The sequence below is a fragment of the Mytilus edulis genome, chromosome 1, assembly GCF_963676685.1.
Source record: "Mytilus edulis chromosome 1, xbMytEdul2.2, whole genome shotgun sequence".
Classification (NCBI taxonomy): domain Eukaryota; kingdom Metazoa; phylum Mollusca; class Bivalvia; order Mytilida; family Mytilidae; genus Mytilus; species Mytilus edulis.
In genome coordinates, this window is record NC_092344.1 from 22327198 (window position 1) to 22344046 (window position 16849).

Below are 16849 nucleotides of genomic sequence, written 5' to 3' on the forward strand. Positions count from 1 at the left end.
GAAAGTAAAGGATATGGGTAACTTCTTATCTTTCTTTCTAAGAAGTTCCTGAATTAGGTCAGCCTCATAATAATATAGAATCAAGTCGGCAAGAAGCCCCGTATTAATAATGAAACAAGTCGGCAAGAAGAGGGGCACAATTGGTTCCCATTGGAATGCCGACAGTCTGTTGAAAACATATAAGTTTTATAGACCTCTTTTGACTTTTTAAAATTGTGATTACATTTCAATTATCAGATTTTTTCTTTTTTCTTTTAAAAACATTCATAAGTGTTGATGAATTTCTCCATAATGTTATAGACACAACACTGTTGTTGAAAACCGAATATTGACATATTAACGCCTTTCGATGGTTTGTGTCGTTTGGTTTCTTTCGTATTGACATGTATCCTAATATCTTATGCTATTTATACTAACTTATAAACCTAATTAGAACAAAGGATAAACTGAGGTGTTCTGAAAAGATCACCACTACTGACGCTCTTCATATTACTCCTGTTAAAGAGAAGAGAACGTGGAATGATACCGAAGATATTTGAATTTCAAGTCGGAAACAAACTGACCATTCCATAGAAATAAAGAAAAAAGACAGACCATAGAAAACTAAAAAAAGTTAGTATAATGATAAATGATAAAAAGACGATGAAATTCTTTGAAATAAACCCGTCATAGATACAGGGTTAAAATTTAGTATGCGCTTCTTCTACAAATAGTCCAGTCAATTTAGCATAAATTTTATCCTAACCTTGAATTAATTGCAACAGAAAATTTTAAAGTTTTATTCTTCAGCATTATACCCCAAATATACACAGAAAAAAGTCCAACAAAATCTAACTTGATTCGTGGTTCGATAATTTTGGTATTTGAGCAGTCCTCCTGAAGGTTGATCTAGAAAATTGGAAACACCAACTGTTTGAAGCATTAATTTTATTTCAAAGTGACCGAGTCGTTGGCTTTGCAATATTTCATAGAAGTATTTAGTTTTAAGAATGGACAGAATTTAGAATAGGAAATAAATTGTTTATATACTAGAAGTTATGACACTTTTATCTACACACTAACAAGTTGGTGATTAAAAAGAAATAACAACATAGAAACTTTTATAACACTGCACCAAAAAAAATCAAATAACGGCAACATATTTATAAGGTCATATATAAGTGTAATAGTAATGTTTTGGACGTATCGATAATAAAGGCGAGTAAACACAAAAGCGTCTTCAATGTTTCGTATGCTTTACTAAGAGTAAGAAATACAAAGAGACGTCGGCAAGTGACGACGTTGCGGGCCTATTGTTACGTCAAAATGGCAGTAACATGTTAAGCAAAAAAAAAGAGTAGAAAATACTAAACTGAAACTATAACTATTCACAACAAATACCATGAACCAGGAAAACCACTCTACTTTAAAAACCAGAAGTACTGCGAGCATAGCTCACAACATGGTACCATAACACTAACATGAAGTAATGAACAAGTGTAGAAAACATAAAATAATTTAGAATGAAAAAAAGTGTCCAATGGCATTGCATGGTAAAGATTATGTGACAGTATCAATACATTGGAATAAGAAATACAAGAAAAGTTGCTGATACGATATTAATACCCCCAGTTTAAGCAGTGTCAAAGTCCATGGGTTTGTTAGGGAAAACCTTAATAATTTGGACTAAAACACAATGAAAGTGATGAAATATGGCATTATATGTTGAATCTTTAAGTAAATTTATTTAATTACAATTTGGGGTTTCTGAGGATAAATGGTTTAAATGTGTAATGTTGTGTCCGGATACGATAAAGATCAAACTTTAACCCAGAAATCTTATAGAAAAAGACCACAAGTAGGATGCGCAAAAGGTCATCGCATGAGTAAGATTTTCGAAAGTTTAGTTATAATCTGGCGAGCTGTTTGGAGCACTTGATGCAAATAGAACAGAAGGACGAATGAAGTGACGGACTACAACAGTCACTGTATACATATCGTTTTGAAACGTGGGTATAGTAACCCTATGGAATAACGATTCAAACAACTACATACTTCCAGCAATGAGCAAAGCAAATACTTTATAGTAAGCTATAAAAACTCCAAAAATTTTGAAAAAGGTGCAAAGGTCCCTCAGGTAGAATAAACTCACTGTTGACACAGAGATATGTCTCGCCTGTCTGCATAAAATTTAGAAAAACATAATCTGAAAGACAACACCATTTCGAATTAATTCAACGTCGCTGGACCAGTGTCTCGAAATGGTTGACAAACGAAGATGTACAAACAGAAATCTAACTGTATATGTTAGAGAGGAGCGAAAGATTCCAGAGGGACATTTAAACTCAAACCAAACTGACATGTGTCTAAAATAGATAAAGACAAACAGACAAATAATAATACACCAAACGGAACATTGTAAAAAAAAAACCCAAAACGAAGCAACACAAACCCCAAAATAAAACTGGCGATCATCTCATGTGTTCCGGTAGGGGTAATCAGATCGTGCTCCAAATGTGTCACCCGTCGTGTTCCTCATATAAGTAGAAACCCAGAAATAAGTTTAATTCGGTAGGTCACATTCTTGATAAGGGAACGGGATTGTAGTAAATTCATAAAGAACGTACCTGCTATCATCTGTGGAACGGATAGTGATGGCGTCCGTAAAATTTACGAAAGGACTATTTCAACTTTACCATTTGACACTCTTGGTTTGATAGCTTCCTTGTGAGCAGCAAATCTCTATCAAGGAAATGATGATTTGGGAAAACAAGCCCGGGAATATCGTATCAATTGGGAGATATATAGTCCGTATGCGGGAGCGTTGCTGTAATATTGCTACAAAGAAAATGAAAGTTCACAATTGGGAAGCTGAAATCATCTCTTTTGTCGCAAAATGTTGTTTTCAACCAAACATCATTGTCAATGTCTAGATGTAAGTCAAGTTATGAGACAGCCTTAAATATAAAAAAAAAGATGTGGTATGATTGTGTCTGCTGTATCCTTTATTTCTGGTTCGATGGATCGAATAGATGCATTCAACTGTCACCAAATTTTGAATTATTTAGTGAGAGAACAGTATCTATAACGTGGAAATTAAAGTTTTATGATACTGCTAACTTCTTGTCTTTCTTATTCCTGTATGAAGTCAGCCTTATAAGAATAAAGGAACAAGTCGGCAAGAAGAGGGACACAGTTGTTTCCCATAGGAATGCCGATAGTTTTGTTATAAAGCACGTCCTAAAAACGTAACAAATATGTTGTCGATCAAGAAATCAAGCATCTTGATTATGTCATGCAATTTCAGAGAGTTCTTTGTTTGAATCAGAGTGATTTTTTTACAAAGTAGGCTTTATCCCTCTCTAAAACAAGATACTTGTATCTTCATTGGCCATTCCTTTTTTATGAAACAAAACAATACCAACTTTTTCAAATTGTCTTTTAGTTTTGAATGGGGTATGCATGTGTAAATGTAGAAAAGTCAAATGTTTGTAACACTATTGTAGGATAAACGAGTCTTAGATTGTAGATCCTTAGAGTTTTTTAGTATCACATCTGATTAACGTCACCTCTAAAATAAGCAGTTTCAAAATAAGTTTGAAGCCCGCCTTTGATTGCTGATAAAATTGTTGTTAATAATTTAGTGGAGCACTTTTAAGTCCCACCAATATATTGTTGTTTATATAGACACTTATATTGTTTAGGTATCCAATACAGGTATGCCCAGTTCTAATAGGATTTCCTCTTCAGTAAGTGTCGTGGTGGTATATGCTGGGTTTCCAAGTGAATTGTCAATACTTAAATCATATATGTGATTTACACGCAAAAGCCATGTTGTATGGGTGTTGATCTGCAGGGACAACAACATATTTGTTATTGGGGTAGGACAGGTGTTTTGTAACATTTGGGTCATTAAAGATTGACGTAGCGTGGGTATTGATAGACCCATTCAGTTCTTAATTCTGTTTGTATCAACGTCCTCACAGCCTGAATTCATTCGGTATTACGTCGCGTTTAACCCATTGCCTGGAATAATCCCCGAATGAATCAATCAGTATTTTGAAGTTGTGTTTCCAATTGATTGATTTAGACCTTTTGGATAACACATTTCGCAGGGAAGTGTTATTGACAATGTTGAGGTATTGTCTATTGTTAGTAGTTCATATCAAACTAACTTAATCATAAAACTTTACAGTGAAAAGTGTTAATTGCTTGAAGGTCACTGGACCAAGACCTCGGGGAGAGTCAATACAATAGTCGTCAAACTGATATGTTCTGATAGTAATATAGAACATATTGATCTATAGAATTAGTTCATATCAAACTAAATTAAGCAGAAAACTAATTATCTTAAATGGCTTATTAGTTCAAAGTCACTGGACTATGAACTAAGGGATAGGGACTCAATATAGTCGTTAAACTGAAAAGAACTGAAAGTAATGCAACGTTTTACAAAATATTAATGATCTAGTCGGATAGTTTCTTTCAAACTAACTCAAGCAGAATACCCAACAATTGTTGACGACGTCATCGCCGTCGAAGGAGACATAAAAATGGAAAAAGACTGACAAAGACATGGCAAAAAAAAAAGAACGAAAAACTGTATAAAGATTTAACTTTATAATCAACACGACGATTGTCACGTGTGGAGAAGGACCTGGTAACGCCGCTGGAGCGTCTGAAATCTCTTTCGGTTTTGGGGTTTGTGTTGCTCAGTCTCAAGTTTTTATTTTGTAGATTTTTGTTCGTCTTTTCCACACATTTTGTTTCTGCGATGACTTTGTTAGACAATCTAGAACTTCATATCTATTATATTAATAAATGATTTAATAATGATTTTTTTTTATTACCTTGTATAATTTCCTCGTCTTGTGATGTTTACAGTGTATTTTTTTTATTGCTTACATCCTTATAAATAACGCAAGATTTCGAAATATTTGCTGTATAATTATTTCTGCATTTTAGTATTTTTAATCATACAAGATTTCCTCGTAACTGGTTATGCATTATAAAGAGTCTGGCTACAGGTAAATAATAGTTTTTATACATATTCTTTTTTATTTGTCTCTTTTTAGAAAGAAAAATTCTCATTTAAAAAATATTTTACTGTTACTAACTATTTGTAAGATGGTGTATTATCTATGAAGATATGTTTAAGAATTGCTTTCGTCTCTGAAGTGTTTTTCTAAACAGAAAATGTATATTGTTTTTGTTTCATTTTTAGGTCAACTACAAGAAACGTCTTTTACAATGCGCTTATATGTACATCAATATATACTGTTATTATCAGTTTTGGCATACTGTGACGTTTGTTTTAAATGCTCATTCGAATCCTCTTGTGAATGTACCTTAAACACAACAATAAATCTGATATCAGCAAAATGTTCCGGTAGAGGTCTGCTGGCCATTCCGTATTTTTGCAACTCATCGATTCTACTAGATTCATTTGACGGAAGCTACAATAAAATCGAGCGTATACCAAACTATATTTTCCGAAGTGCTAAAAACTTAAGACACCTAGATTTGTCTCATAACAGTATATCTTTATTATTACCGGAATCCTTTCAAGGTCTTGAAGAATTAGTTACTTTAAATCTCGAGTCGAATAGTTTAAAGTATAATATTGATATCATTCCTCCAGACTGTTTCAAAAGTACTCCTCAACTAAGATACCTTAACTTAAAAAGTAACGTAGGTTATTATTCATCCACTCAAAAATATCCAAGTTTGTCATCTCTTTCTGAACTTGAAATTCTGAAGTTGGATGGATTACCACGAGACAGTTTTAATCGAGGATTTAATGAGCTCAGTAAACTCACATACATGGATTTGTCAAGTAAAGACTGTGACATTGGAATCATTCAGTCACGGTTTTTCCAATACACACCAAATCTTCGGTACATAGATATATCACACTGTAAAGTGACAAAGGTTTGGAAAAATACCTTTAGCGGTTTGAAAAATCTGACATATCTTAACGTTTCTTACAACGAGAATTTGAAATTTGATGGCATTGAAAATATAACTTATGATTTACAGTTTACATCCATTGAGGTACTGAAATTCAACAAAGTACATGAAACTTTCGCAATGAATTCAGAAATAGGTCGTCATACATTGAAATACCTTCAGCATACAAAGTTAAGAGAGCTGCATATGGATAGTAATAGATTGCAAAATGTTAAATCAGGAGTAGTTTCAATGTTGCCAAAAACACTAAATAGACTGTCAATGGCCGACAACATGCTCACGTTTGGGCAATATATTTTGGAAGGAAGAAACATGAACATTTCTGTTCTAAACGTGTCATTCCAGTTTACTTCACATAATCCTGTATTAGAATCCACCGACAGATATGAATCGAACTTCAAAGCTAAGCGTATAAAAAGAGCTTTTAGGGTGAATTTCCCACTTCCGTTTCCAACGAATTTACGGGAAGTTCACTCGAGAGGAAGTCAATTACAATTTGATATCCCTCGGCTAGAACTAATGGAAAATAGGTTAGAATATTATGATGCCAGTCTTAACCTGCTTTCACACTGGCGCGGACCATTATTGAATTTCTTACACCTGAAATTTTTGAACTTATCGAGTAATTATTGCTCTAATATTTCATCATATTTTTTTAAAGGAACAGAAAAACTGGAAAAGCTTCATATAAATAATAATTTGCTTGGATTTAGCATTCAATTTGATGTAGATGGTCAAATTTTGAAACCGCTCAAAAGTTTACAAATAATTGATTTTTCACAGAATAGAATACCGTTTTTGCCACCCTTATTTTTCGCATTTCTTGAACGATTGGAAGTGTTAAAGTTATATGATAATCTATTTGAAGATATTGATTTCAGACTGACTCAAATGAAAAACTTATCACTTATTGACCTATCTAGAAATCGTATTCAATTCTTAGGATCTGTCGCAATTGGTCAGTTAGACTCAGTTGCTCGTGATCACATGTTGTCATTGGATTTAAGTGAAAATCCGTTTATATGTTCATGTGCTTCATTAAAATTTCTTAAATGGATGACGGAAACAAAAGTAATATTACTAAATCGTGAAAACTATTCTTGTAAATATGAAAACGGCACGAAAACATTACTTTTAAACGTAAATAACATTTACAACAAACTGAAAAAAGATTGTTCATCCTACCCTGTAATAATTATTGGAATAACCGGCGCAATCTTTGTGTCTGTTTCGATCGTCTGCTTCGGACTATTTTACCGATATCGATGGAAACTACGTTATATCTTTTACATGACTAAGAACAGGTTCCGTGGATATGTTCCAGTCATAGATCATGCAAACAAAACTTATCTCTATGACGCTTTCATTTCTTACGCCGAACAAGACTGTGGTTTTGTTCATAACGATGTCATCAAAAATTTAGAAGGAGTAGGTAATCTGAAGCTTTGTTTACACAAGCGTGATTTTCTCCCAGGAAACGAGATTGCAGCAAATATTACAAGTGCGATTCACAACAGTCGTAAAACTGTTGTAATTCTAAGTCCTCATTACTTAGCTTCTAACTGGTGCAGGTTTGAGTTCAATATGGCAAAAATGGAAAGCATGTACACAAGAGAAAATGAAAATATACTTTCCATGGTTTTTCTCACTAATATTCTTCCCAGAGAATTGCCTTTGATGATGATGGAATTTATTGATTCCAATTCTTATATAGAATACCCTGATGACGAATTTGGGAACGTCGTATTTTGGCAAAAAATGCTGGAAGCTGTAAGCGCTTGAAATCAATCAAAATGACTGTATTGTTATTGTCATTTAATAATATCTGTTAATAATGTGTTTTTTGCTACAATGTTCTGTTACTGTAAATGACACATCAAAAGCTTGACATTATTATCATAGAATAAAGTTATTTTTCTATCATCAAGAGTTCAAATTAACTACAGTAATCCTTATGGCGTTTTGATGTAAGACGATGTTACATAGAAAAAAATCACTGCGACGTATTTTATTAGAAGAACCAAAAAGGAAAATGAAAGATCAAGCAACTAAAAATGTTGGTTTTCTGTTTGGAGCCAAACAAGTTTTCTTTTACATCGACTGTCTGCTTAAACACTCTTGCAGCCGAAAAAACAAATATGTTAATATGTTTAATGCATTAAAAAATCTGTTTCTAGTAAAAAATAGTAAAACTGACGAATCTATTCAAGTATGGTTCGAGTCCAATGCACATGCTCTGTGATGGATATGAACTAGAAGCCTCAGTGTTGACTAGCCAGTGATACAGTACATCGACTAATTAGACCACAATGACCTCCCTCCGTTTCCTCTATGACCGTGAATTTCATAGTATTGGTGCTAATTTGCAACGTCCATAAACTGCCACAAATTAACTGTTGTGTCACTGCGCCTAAAGGATAGCAATATATATGTAGGACTCTAAAGTGCGATGGGGACGCTAAAGTACGATTGTCACGCTAAAGTGCGATGGTCTTCGCTAAAGTGCGATGACTTCACACGCTAAAGTGCGAGGGTCCGCGAAAGTATAGACGTAATAAACGTGCTTTGGATTATGACGTGAACAGTCGTTTAAACAAACACGAAAATGAACATGCCGAAAGACAATTGTGGAATATATGATTAACAAAAAATTAACTTAAAGTGCATCAGTATCCTTTATCTTGTTTCTAATAGAAGCTAACGGATACATCAAAATCATTGTTTATGTTGCAGTTTACGTTGCGGTCCCTGTTTTTAAAATATTGTCGATTTTATTGAAAAGTAAAGTCGGTAAAATCAGAGACATTATAACAAGTTACAAAAATGTACCTTTATTTTACATTTTTTCATGCGTTAATCATAAATTGTCAGCTAAAACATTAGTTTGTACATTGTATTTGTACTCGCTGCGAAGAAGGAGAAAGCTCGGAGAACATTGCATTTCTTTCTCATTTAAATTAAGATTTTTTTAAACAAATAAATGTCACGCATTGAACGAATTTCGTATTTGTAATTTACAATGATGACTTTCAGGGGAGATGTTCACATTTATTTAGTGATAGACTGTGTGAACGTCAAGTACGCCAACTTAAAAGTTATCAAATATTTGATACCGGCCCGAACTTTAAAAAAAAATCATTTACAAGATATATAGATTTTTGTCACACCTAAATTATCATTTAAGCAATAATTACGTGGTCGTTCTTCTTGATTTAAAAACAATCACTTAAGCCTACCGGTAATTATAAAGCCTATCACATATGTATTATAACCTTAGCATACTAGTTTTGCGAAAAAGGCTATTTATTAACACCCCTGTTCTTTAACGTTTTAAGTCCTTAAACATTACCCTTTTGGTCCATCGTACTTTAGCGTGATATTACATCGTACTTTACCGTGATATTACATCGTACTTTACCGTGATATTACATCATACTTTACCGTGATATTACATCGTACTTTACCGTGATATTACATCGTACTTTAGCAAACAAACGTCAACCATCGCACTTTAGCGTGATACACCATCGTACTTTAGCGTAGACCGTCGCACTTTAGAGTACCAACGCACTTTAGAGTCCTACATATAGGCAACATATAACGTCATATAAGAGTTATAGTTTCATGAACCAGGAATTGTATTCGACTTTAAGAAAAAAATAACAAAAAACCAAGAGGTACTGCGAGGAAAGCTCACAACATGGTGCAAACACACCCACATGAAGTAATCAACAAGCCTATGATTTGTTAATTGAAATCCAAAAAATAATTCAGACAAAAAAAAGTGCACAATGACATTATATTGGGAAGATTCTGTGAAAGTTTTAATAAAACTAATGAAATGTACAGCAATAGTTGATGATCTAATATTGGTTCATCAGTTTTAAGCAATGACAACGTCCATAATGTGCTAAGGGAAAACCTGAAAAAATGGATCAAAACCATAAGAAATGAAAGACGCTACAATATGATAATTAAATCCGCTAAGAGGTTTCGGAGGAGAAACTAAAAGCGAAAAATTTACCTGAAAATAAAATGAAATAGAATGTACAAAAAAATCATCGTATGTTAAAACATTTGCGAGTTTCATTTACATCTCGCTAGTGGTTTATAAGAGCTTGGTGATACACAAAGGGAACGGTAAGACGAACGGACATACAGACTCCCACCATCAATTTTACAGCCTCCTTTTGAAAGCGCGAGTATAGTAACTCAAAGGGACGACGAAAATTTAAACAACTACAGGTCACCGTACGACTTTCAACAATAAGCAAAGCAAATACTTTATATTAAGCTCTGACAGCTTTCGGAATGTTGAAAAATGCAGAAGATACCTAAGGTAGAATTAATATCGAAAAAGACTTACAAAATCCTGGCACAAAAACCCTAGAAATATTCGTAAGGGTTCCGCGGAACCCAGTGTCTCGGCTACTTTTGCTGTTATCGCAGGTCAACAAAAATGAGGAAAAAAATAATAAAATTATTCCTCGTGATACTATCTTCTGATTGTAAGAAGCATCTGTACAAGTTTGGTAAAAATCAGGATTGTTTATAAATCTAATAAATGTTTTAAAATATTTAACTGCAGACTGTATGTCATGTTAACAGGAAGGAAAACTAAGTCCATTTATAAGTAAAATACGGAAAACAGGTACAAATTATAACAAAACTTCCTTCTAGATACTAGCATTTGATCATAAATAAGCTTCTGTTCGAGTTTTGTACAAATCCAAGAAAATTATTAAAATTTTAAAAACTTTAACCACAGAGTGAATGTTATGTTTCCTGGCAGAAAAAAAAACTAAAGAAAAATTATTGACTTTATACAGAAAATTCGACCTTTTTAAAACATTAAATGTTAACAAACAATACGTGACTACAAAGTAAAATCATTTCTCAAAATACTAGAAAATAATTCAATTCGATTGGTACAATGGTATTGTCATAAAGTGCGTTGAAATGAACAATGGTATAGCAAACATCGAATTCCCTCACAAAATCTTGTTAGGCACTAGTCGGTTTGAAAAAAATGAAATAAAATGAAAACCACATACTAGTAATGTGTTTCATTGAAACGTAAAAACTAGGTTTTAGACCAGACAAATAGAGTCTGACAATCGTCAGAATTTATGATTTCGTAATGGAGTTTAGTATATTCCTCCAAAACATTCAGAAGTAAACCTAACGCAATCTGAACAACAACTGTCACGTTCCAGACTGGATACAGGTATTTCCTTATGTAGAAAATGGTGGAATAAACCATGTTTTATAGCTAGGTAATCTTCTTATTTCTATGATAGTAGCGTAAAATGTCTCTATGTTGACAACAACGTGTAACCAAAACAAACAGACATAACAGACAAAAATGTCCAAACTAGGGGTACAGCAGTCAAAGTCCACTTCATTCAGATAAAGTTATCGTTGTTATCGTGGAAATTCTGAACAGACATGATGTTGAATGGTTATGCTTTTAGAAATATATATTCGAATTTTCATATTAAAAGGCGAGTTCAATATTTTACTTTTTAAAAAGAAGCAGATTTCCGTTAAAAAACGCATTTGTGAAGACAGCTACTAATTGTTCACGCACAAGATGTATTCACGATGAAGTCATATATAATATGCCTGTTTCCTATTCTTTTCAATTGACATGAAATTATAGTTAACAAACATAACTGGGATTTCAAAATAACTTTTTTTTATCAGTATAGTTACCGAAAGAAATGTTGTGATTATTGAGAAATTGTTTGATAAATGTATTTCTTATCTAATTCTAAAAAGTAAAAACAAACTAAATAAGGTAATTTCAAATAGAAAAAAAATCCCAATTTAATATGAAATTTGTATTGGTTAAAAATGTAAATACTATAACAGTTAATATCTAGAAACTAGTATGAACTCGACCACTGTAAGGCGTACAAAATTCAATAAAAAATAATCATATTGCACAATTTAAATATCCGAAATTAAACTTAAGTATAGTGACATCATTCAGGAATATCTTTTATCATTAGGTTTTTACAATTTTGTATTTCTGAAAATTCTATTTTTTCTAAATAAAGGCAACAGTAGTAAGCCGCTGTTTAAGTCATAAATCGATGACAAGAATGTCGTGAGTAACAGTTTTTTTTTAAAAGAACCATTCATTATCCACTTTGATGCATTCATCCGGTGTTTGTATATTTATGTTTATCATTAAAATTGTTCTTGGCTTTCTATTTTCCATCATTTTATAATATCTGATGGTCCCTTAATTCCGTACTTCAGAATGTTTCTTCGTCTCTAATGTTTCGTTTTGTATTCATTAATAACTAAATAGTAACTGCTTGTCAAAATTTGACCACAAGTTGTAGAAAATAAGTACAGAACATTTTCATTTGGTTAGGATTTGAGATTCACTTTGGCAGCAATTATCAATTAGATTATTAGACTGGATCCAACCAAGTTTTAAAGACCCAAAATTGGTTACGAATTGTTTAATAACATATCCGCCTATCTAAGACTACTGTAACATGAGGAAGTAAAGCAGTCTCAGTCCGTCAGAGGACACATCCAACAGTTTCGGCAATAATACCAGATTGGTTGATTCTCTATAGCTAAGCATATTTGCTGATCACATACAGAAAAAACTAAATTTACCAAAAGTGTTGATTTAATGACACAAATTTATGTAGTCTTATATGAGACATAAAATCATTTTGATGGAAATTGAAGGTGGGTGCATCTTGACATTCCGAACATTTGTGTCTGGTCAGATTGATACATCTTATCCCTGTGTTCTTGTCTTTATGTTGCATTTGGGTCAATTGACAAGAACAGAAATAGCTACATTAAGGATTATTAACCTCAGAGGAGAATTTGTAAAAATTTACAATGTGAGATGGACACATCCTTTGAACTATGGTGGTAAGTTGTCTCATTGGCAATCATACCATATCTCCTTATCTTTATACAATATTTTTTTTATCAACCTATTTTAAGTGATGACCAAGACTGAGTGTTTGATAAAAAGGCGAAATAAAAAAAAAAATACGGAACTCCGAGGAAAATTCAAAAAAGAAAGTCTGTAATTAAATGACAAAATCAAAATTAAGCTCAAACACACCAAACGAATGAATAAAAACTGTCATATTCCTTACATTTTGGAATAGGCATTTTCTGATGTAGAAAAAGGAGGATTGAACCTGGTTTTATAGCTAGCTAAACTTCTCACTTGTATGACATTTGCATAAAAGAGGGACGAAAGATACCAGAGGGACAGTCAAACTCATAGATTGAAAATAAACTGACAACACCATGGCTAAAAATAAAAAGACAAACAAACAAATAATAGTACAGAAAACACAACATAGAAAACTAAAGATTAAGCAACACGAACACCACCAAAAACTGGGGGTGATCTGGGGATTACCTCAGGTGCATACAATTCCTTTATATTGACAACAATGTGTGAACAAAACAAACAGACTTAAGGTGGTACCCAACACTTTCACTAAAATTAATTTGGCACGTTTAATTTTCATAAAATTTTGTCAAAGTATTTATTATGACCCTTTTACAGAGATATAAAAATTTCAAAAATTTTGAACCAACCGTTGTGTCAGAAAAATTACACTGGTTATATAGCAGTTTGACAAACACCAATTTTGATCATTGAAAAATTTAAGCTTAATATTCCTTTTACAACACAACGTCATTAAAACGTTTCGCTGACTTTACAGAGTTATCTCCCTGTAGTGTTAGGTACCACCTTAATACGTAAAAAGGTCAAAATGGAGTTATAGCAGTCAACTTTATGTTATAATCTTAATCATTTTAAAAACAACCAAATATGTCAACAAAGAAATACAAAAAGGCATAAAGACTACGCACATTAGCAAAAGCTAAAGACAAGAAATCACTTTCTAAACTTCTAACCTAGCCTCAGAAGACCTTTCCTGGATGTACCTTCATCAGGAATACTCAAACCATCCAAACATTTTAAGCCAATGATGCATAAAAAGCCACATGAAGAGCTATACCAAGAGGGATATAAAAAAATCTAACCAAATTCATCTAAGGTCAACTTGAATACTTATATTTGATTCAATGTGATGTTGCTTGCTTTGATAGCATAGCCTAAAATAGTTATGACATCATTTATAACTCCAGATCATACTTAATATTGTGGAGCACAATAAATCATGAAGCAGGAAGTAAGAATACATCTTTCTATTTAAAGCTTACTAGAATAATATAAGTATAAGTACAAAGTCAGTTGAATAGAAAGTCACTAGGTAAAATTCTATCCTAGGTGTCATAAGAATCATTTATACCAATAACATTAATTTTCCTGCACCAGATGCGCATTTCGACAATACAGGTCTCTTCAGTGATGCTCGTGGCCAAAATATTTGAAATCCAAAGCTTATATACCAAGTTATCTGTAAATGTGATAATCAGTTAAAAGAAGTCACTTTTCTTAAACTAGAGGCTCTAAAGAGCCTGTGTCGCTCACCTTGGTCTATGTGAATATTAAAGGAAGCAGATGGATTCATGACAAAATTGTGTTTTGGTGATGGTGATGTGTTTGTACATCTTACTTTACTGAACATTCTTGCTGCTTAAAATTATCTCTATCTATAATGAACTTGGCCCATTAGTTTCAGTGGAAAATGTTAGTAAAAATTTACAAATTTTATGAAAATTGTTAAAAATTTACTATAAAGAACAATAACTCCTAAGGGGGTCAATTGACCATTTCGGTCATGTTGACTTATTTGTAAATCTTACTTTGCTGAACATTATTGTTGTTTACAGTTTATCTCTATCAATAATAATATTCAAGATAATGACCAAAAACAGCTAAATTTCCTCAAAACTAACAATTCAGGGTCAGCAACCCAACAACAGGTTGTCCGATTCATCTAAAAATTTCAGAGCAGATAAATGTTGACCTGATAAACAATTTTACCACATGTCAGATTTGCTCTAAATGCTTTGGGTTTTGAGTTATAAGCCAAAAACTGCATTTTACCCCATGTTCTATTTTTAGCCATGGCGGCAATCTTGGTTGGATGGCCGGGTCACTGGACACATTTTTCAAACTACTAAACCAAAAGATGATTGTGGCCAAGTAGTTTCAGAGGAGAAGATTTTTGTAAAAGATTTCTAAGATTTACGAAAAATGGTTAAAAATTGACTATAAAGGGCAATAACTCCTAAAGGGGTCAACTGACCATTTCAGTCATGTTGACTTATTTGTAAATCTTACTTTGGTGAACATTATTGCTGTTTATAGTTTATCTCTATCTATAATAATATTCAAGATAATAACCAAAAAGAGCAAAATTCCTCAAAATTACTAATTCAGGGGCAGCAACCCAACAACGGAATGTCCGATTCATCTGAAAATATCAGGGCAGATAGATCTTGAACTGATAAACAATTCAACTCCTTGTCAGATTTGCTCTAAATGCTTTGGGTTTTGAGTTATAAGCCAAAAACTGCATTTTACCCCATGTTCTATTTTTAGCCATGGCGGCCATCTTGGTTTGATGGCCGGGTCACCGGACACATTTTACAAACTACTAACCCAAAAGATGATTGTGGCCAAGTTTGGATTAATTTGGCCCAGTAGTTTCAGAGGAGAAGATTTTTGTAAAATATTACTAAGATTTACGAAAAATGGTTAAAAATTGACTATAAAGGGCAATAACTCCTAAAGGGGTCAACTGACCATTTCAGTTATGTTCACTTATTTGTAAATCTTACTTTGCTGAACATTATAGCTGTTTACTGTTTATCTCTATCTATAATAATATTCAAGATAATAACCAAAAACAGCAAAATTTCCTTAAAATTACTAATTCAGGGGCAGCAACCCAACAACGGGTTATCCGATTCATCTGAAAATTTCAGGGCAGATAGATCTTCACCTGTTTAACAATTCTACCACATGTCAGATTTGCTCTAAATGCTTTGGTTTTTGAGTTATAAGCCAAAAACTGCATTTTACCCCTATGTTCCATGGCGGCCATCTTGGATGGTTGGCCGGGTCACCGGACACATTTTTTAAATTAGATACCCCAATGATGATTTTGGCCAAGTTTGGTTTAATTTGGCCCCGTAGTTTCAGAGGAGAATATTTTTGTAAAAGTTAACGACGACGCCGGACGCCGGACGCCAAGTGATGAGAAAAGCTCACTTGGCCTTTTAGGCCAGGTGAGCCAAAAAAGGTGACTAAATGCAATAGAAACATTGATGATATAAACTTCACTACAAGTGCATCATTTAAGTCTTTTGAATGAACAATTGTGAATTGTTTTCACATTTTTTTTTAGCAATTTCAGATAGTCATAACAAAAAGTGCAATGTGAAAACTCTGTAAAATAACTGCCACTGATGGATTTTTAGTTTTTCAGAAACAAATGTTCTCTTAGATAATTTTCCTATCTATCATTGATAAAATTCTGTGACAGTTTGTCAGAGTTTTTCTCAAAACATCTGGATCAAATCAATCTAGTGCTTATCAGTGTTTTAGCATTACAAATTAGTTTCATGGTACTTTGATATTTTTGTTTGCCTATGCAATTATATATAATCATGAAAGATGGTCATCTACACAAAATGTGCAGGCTTTAACTTTTAAAAGATGATTCAGTTTAGATATTTTTTGGCTGCTTATAACCCTAACTTCCAATTTCTAACAAGTCAATTGCGTGGTATGACTTTTTAAATGAGATTATGTATTCTTCCAAATTCATGTTCCTTTTCTTTAATGGGATTCTGAGAATACATTTCGACCTTTATTTTGTGAAAAGACCATTTAAATTGGTCACCTATCTATAAATGTTATATCACATAGAGCAACTATTATGTAGCAGAATACATATACAATAAACAGATCAAAACATAGAAC

The 16849-nt window shown here is 32.9% G+C and overlaps 1 protein-coding gene across 1 annotated transcript; it reads left to right on the top strand.

The window, feature by feature from the left end:
• Nucleotides 1–4957: 4957 nt before the first annotated feature.
• On the top strand, nucleotides 4958–7872 carry LOC139527622 (toll-like receptor 4). The gene is made up of 2 exons (XM_071323156.1): nucleotides 4958–5006; nucleotides 5204–7872. The coding sequence occupies exon 2, from the start codon at nucleotides 5230–5232 to the stop codon at nucleotides 7729–7731; it is 2502 nt and encodes an 833-aa protein (XP_071179257.1). The 5' UTR covers nucleotides 4958–5006; nucleotides 5204–5229; the 3' UTR covers nucleotides 7732–7872.
• Nucleotides 7873–16849: the final 8977 nt, after the last annotated feature.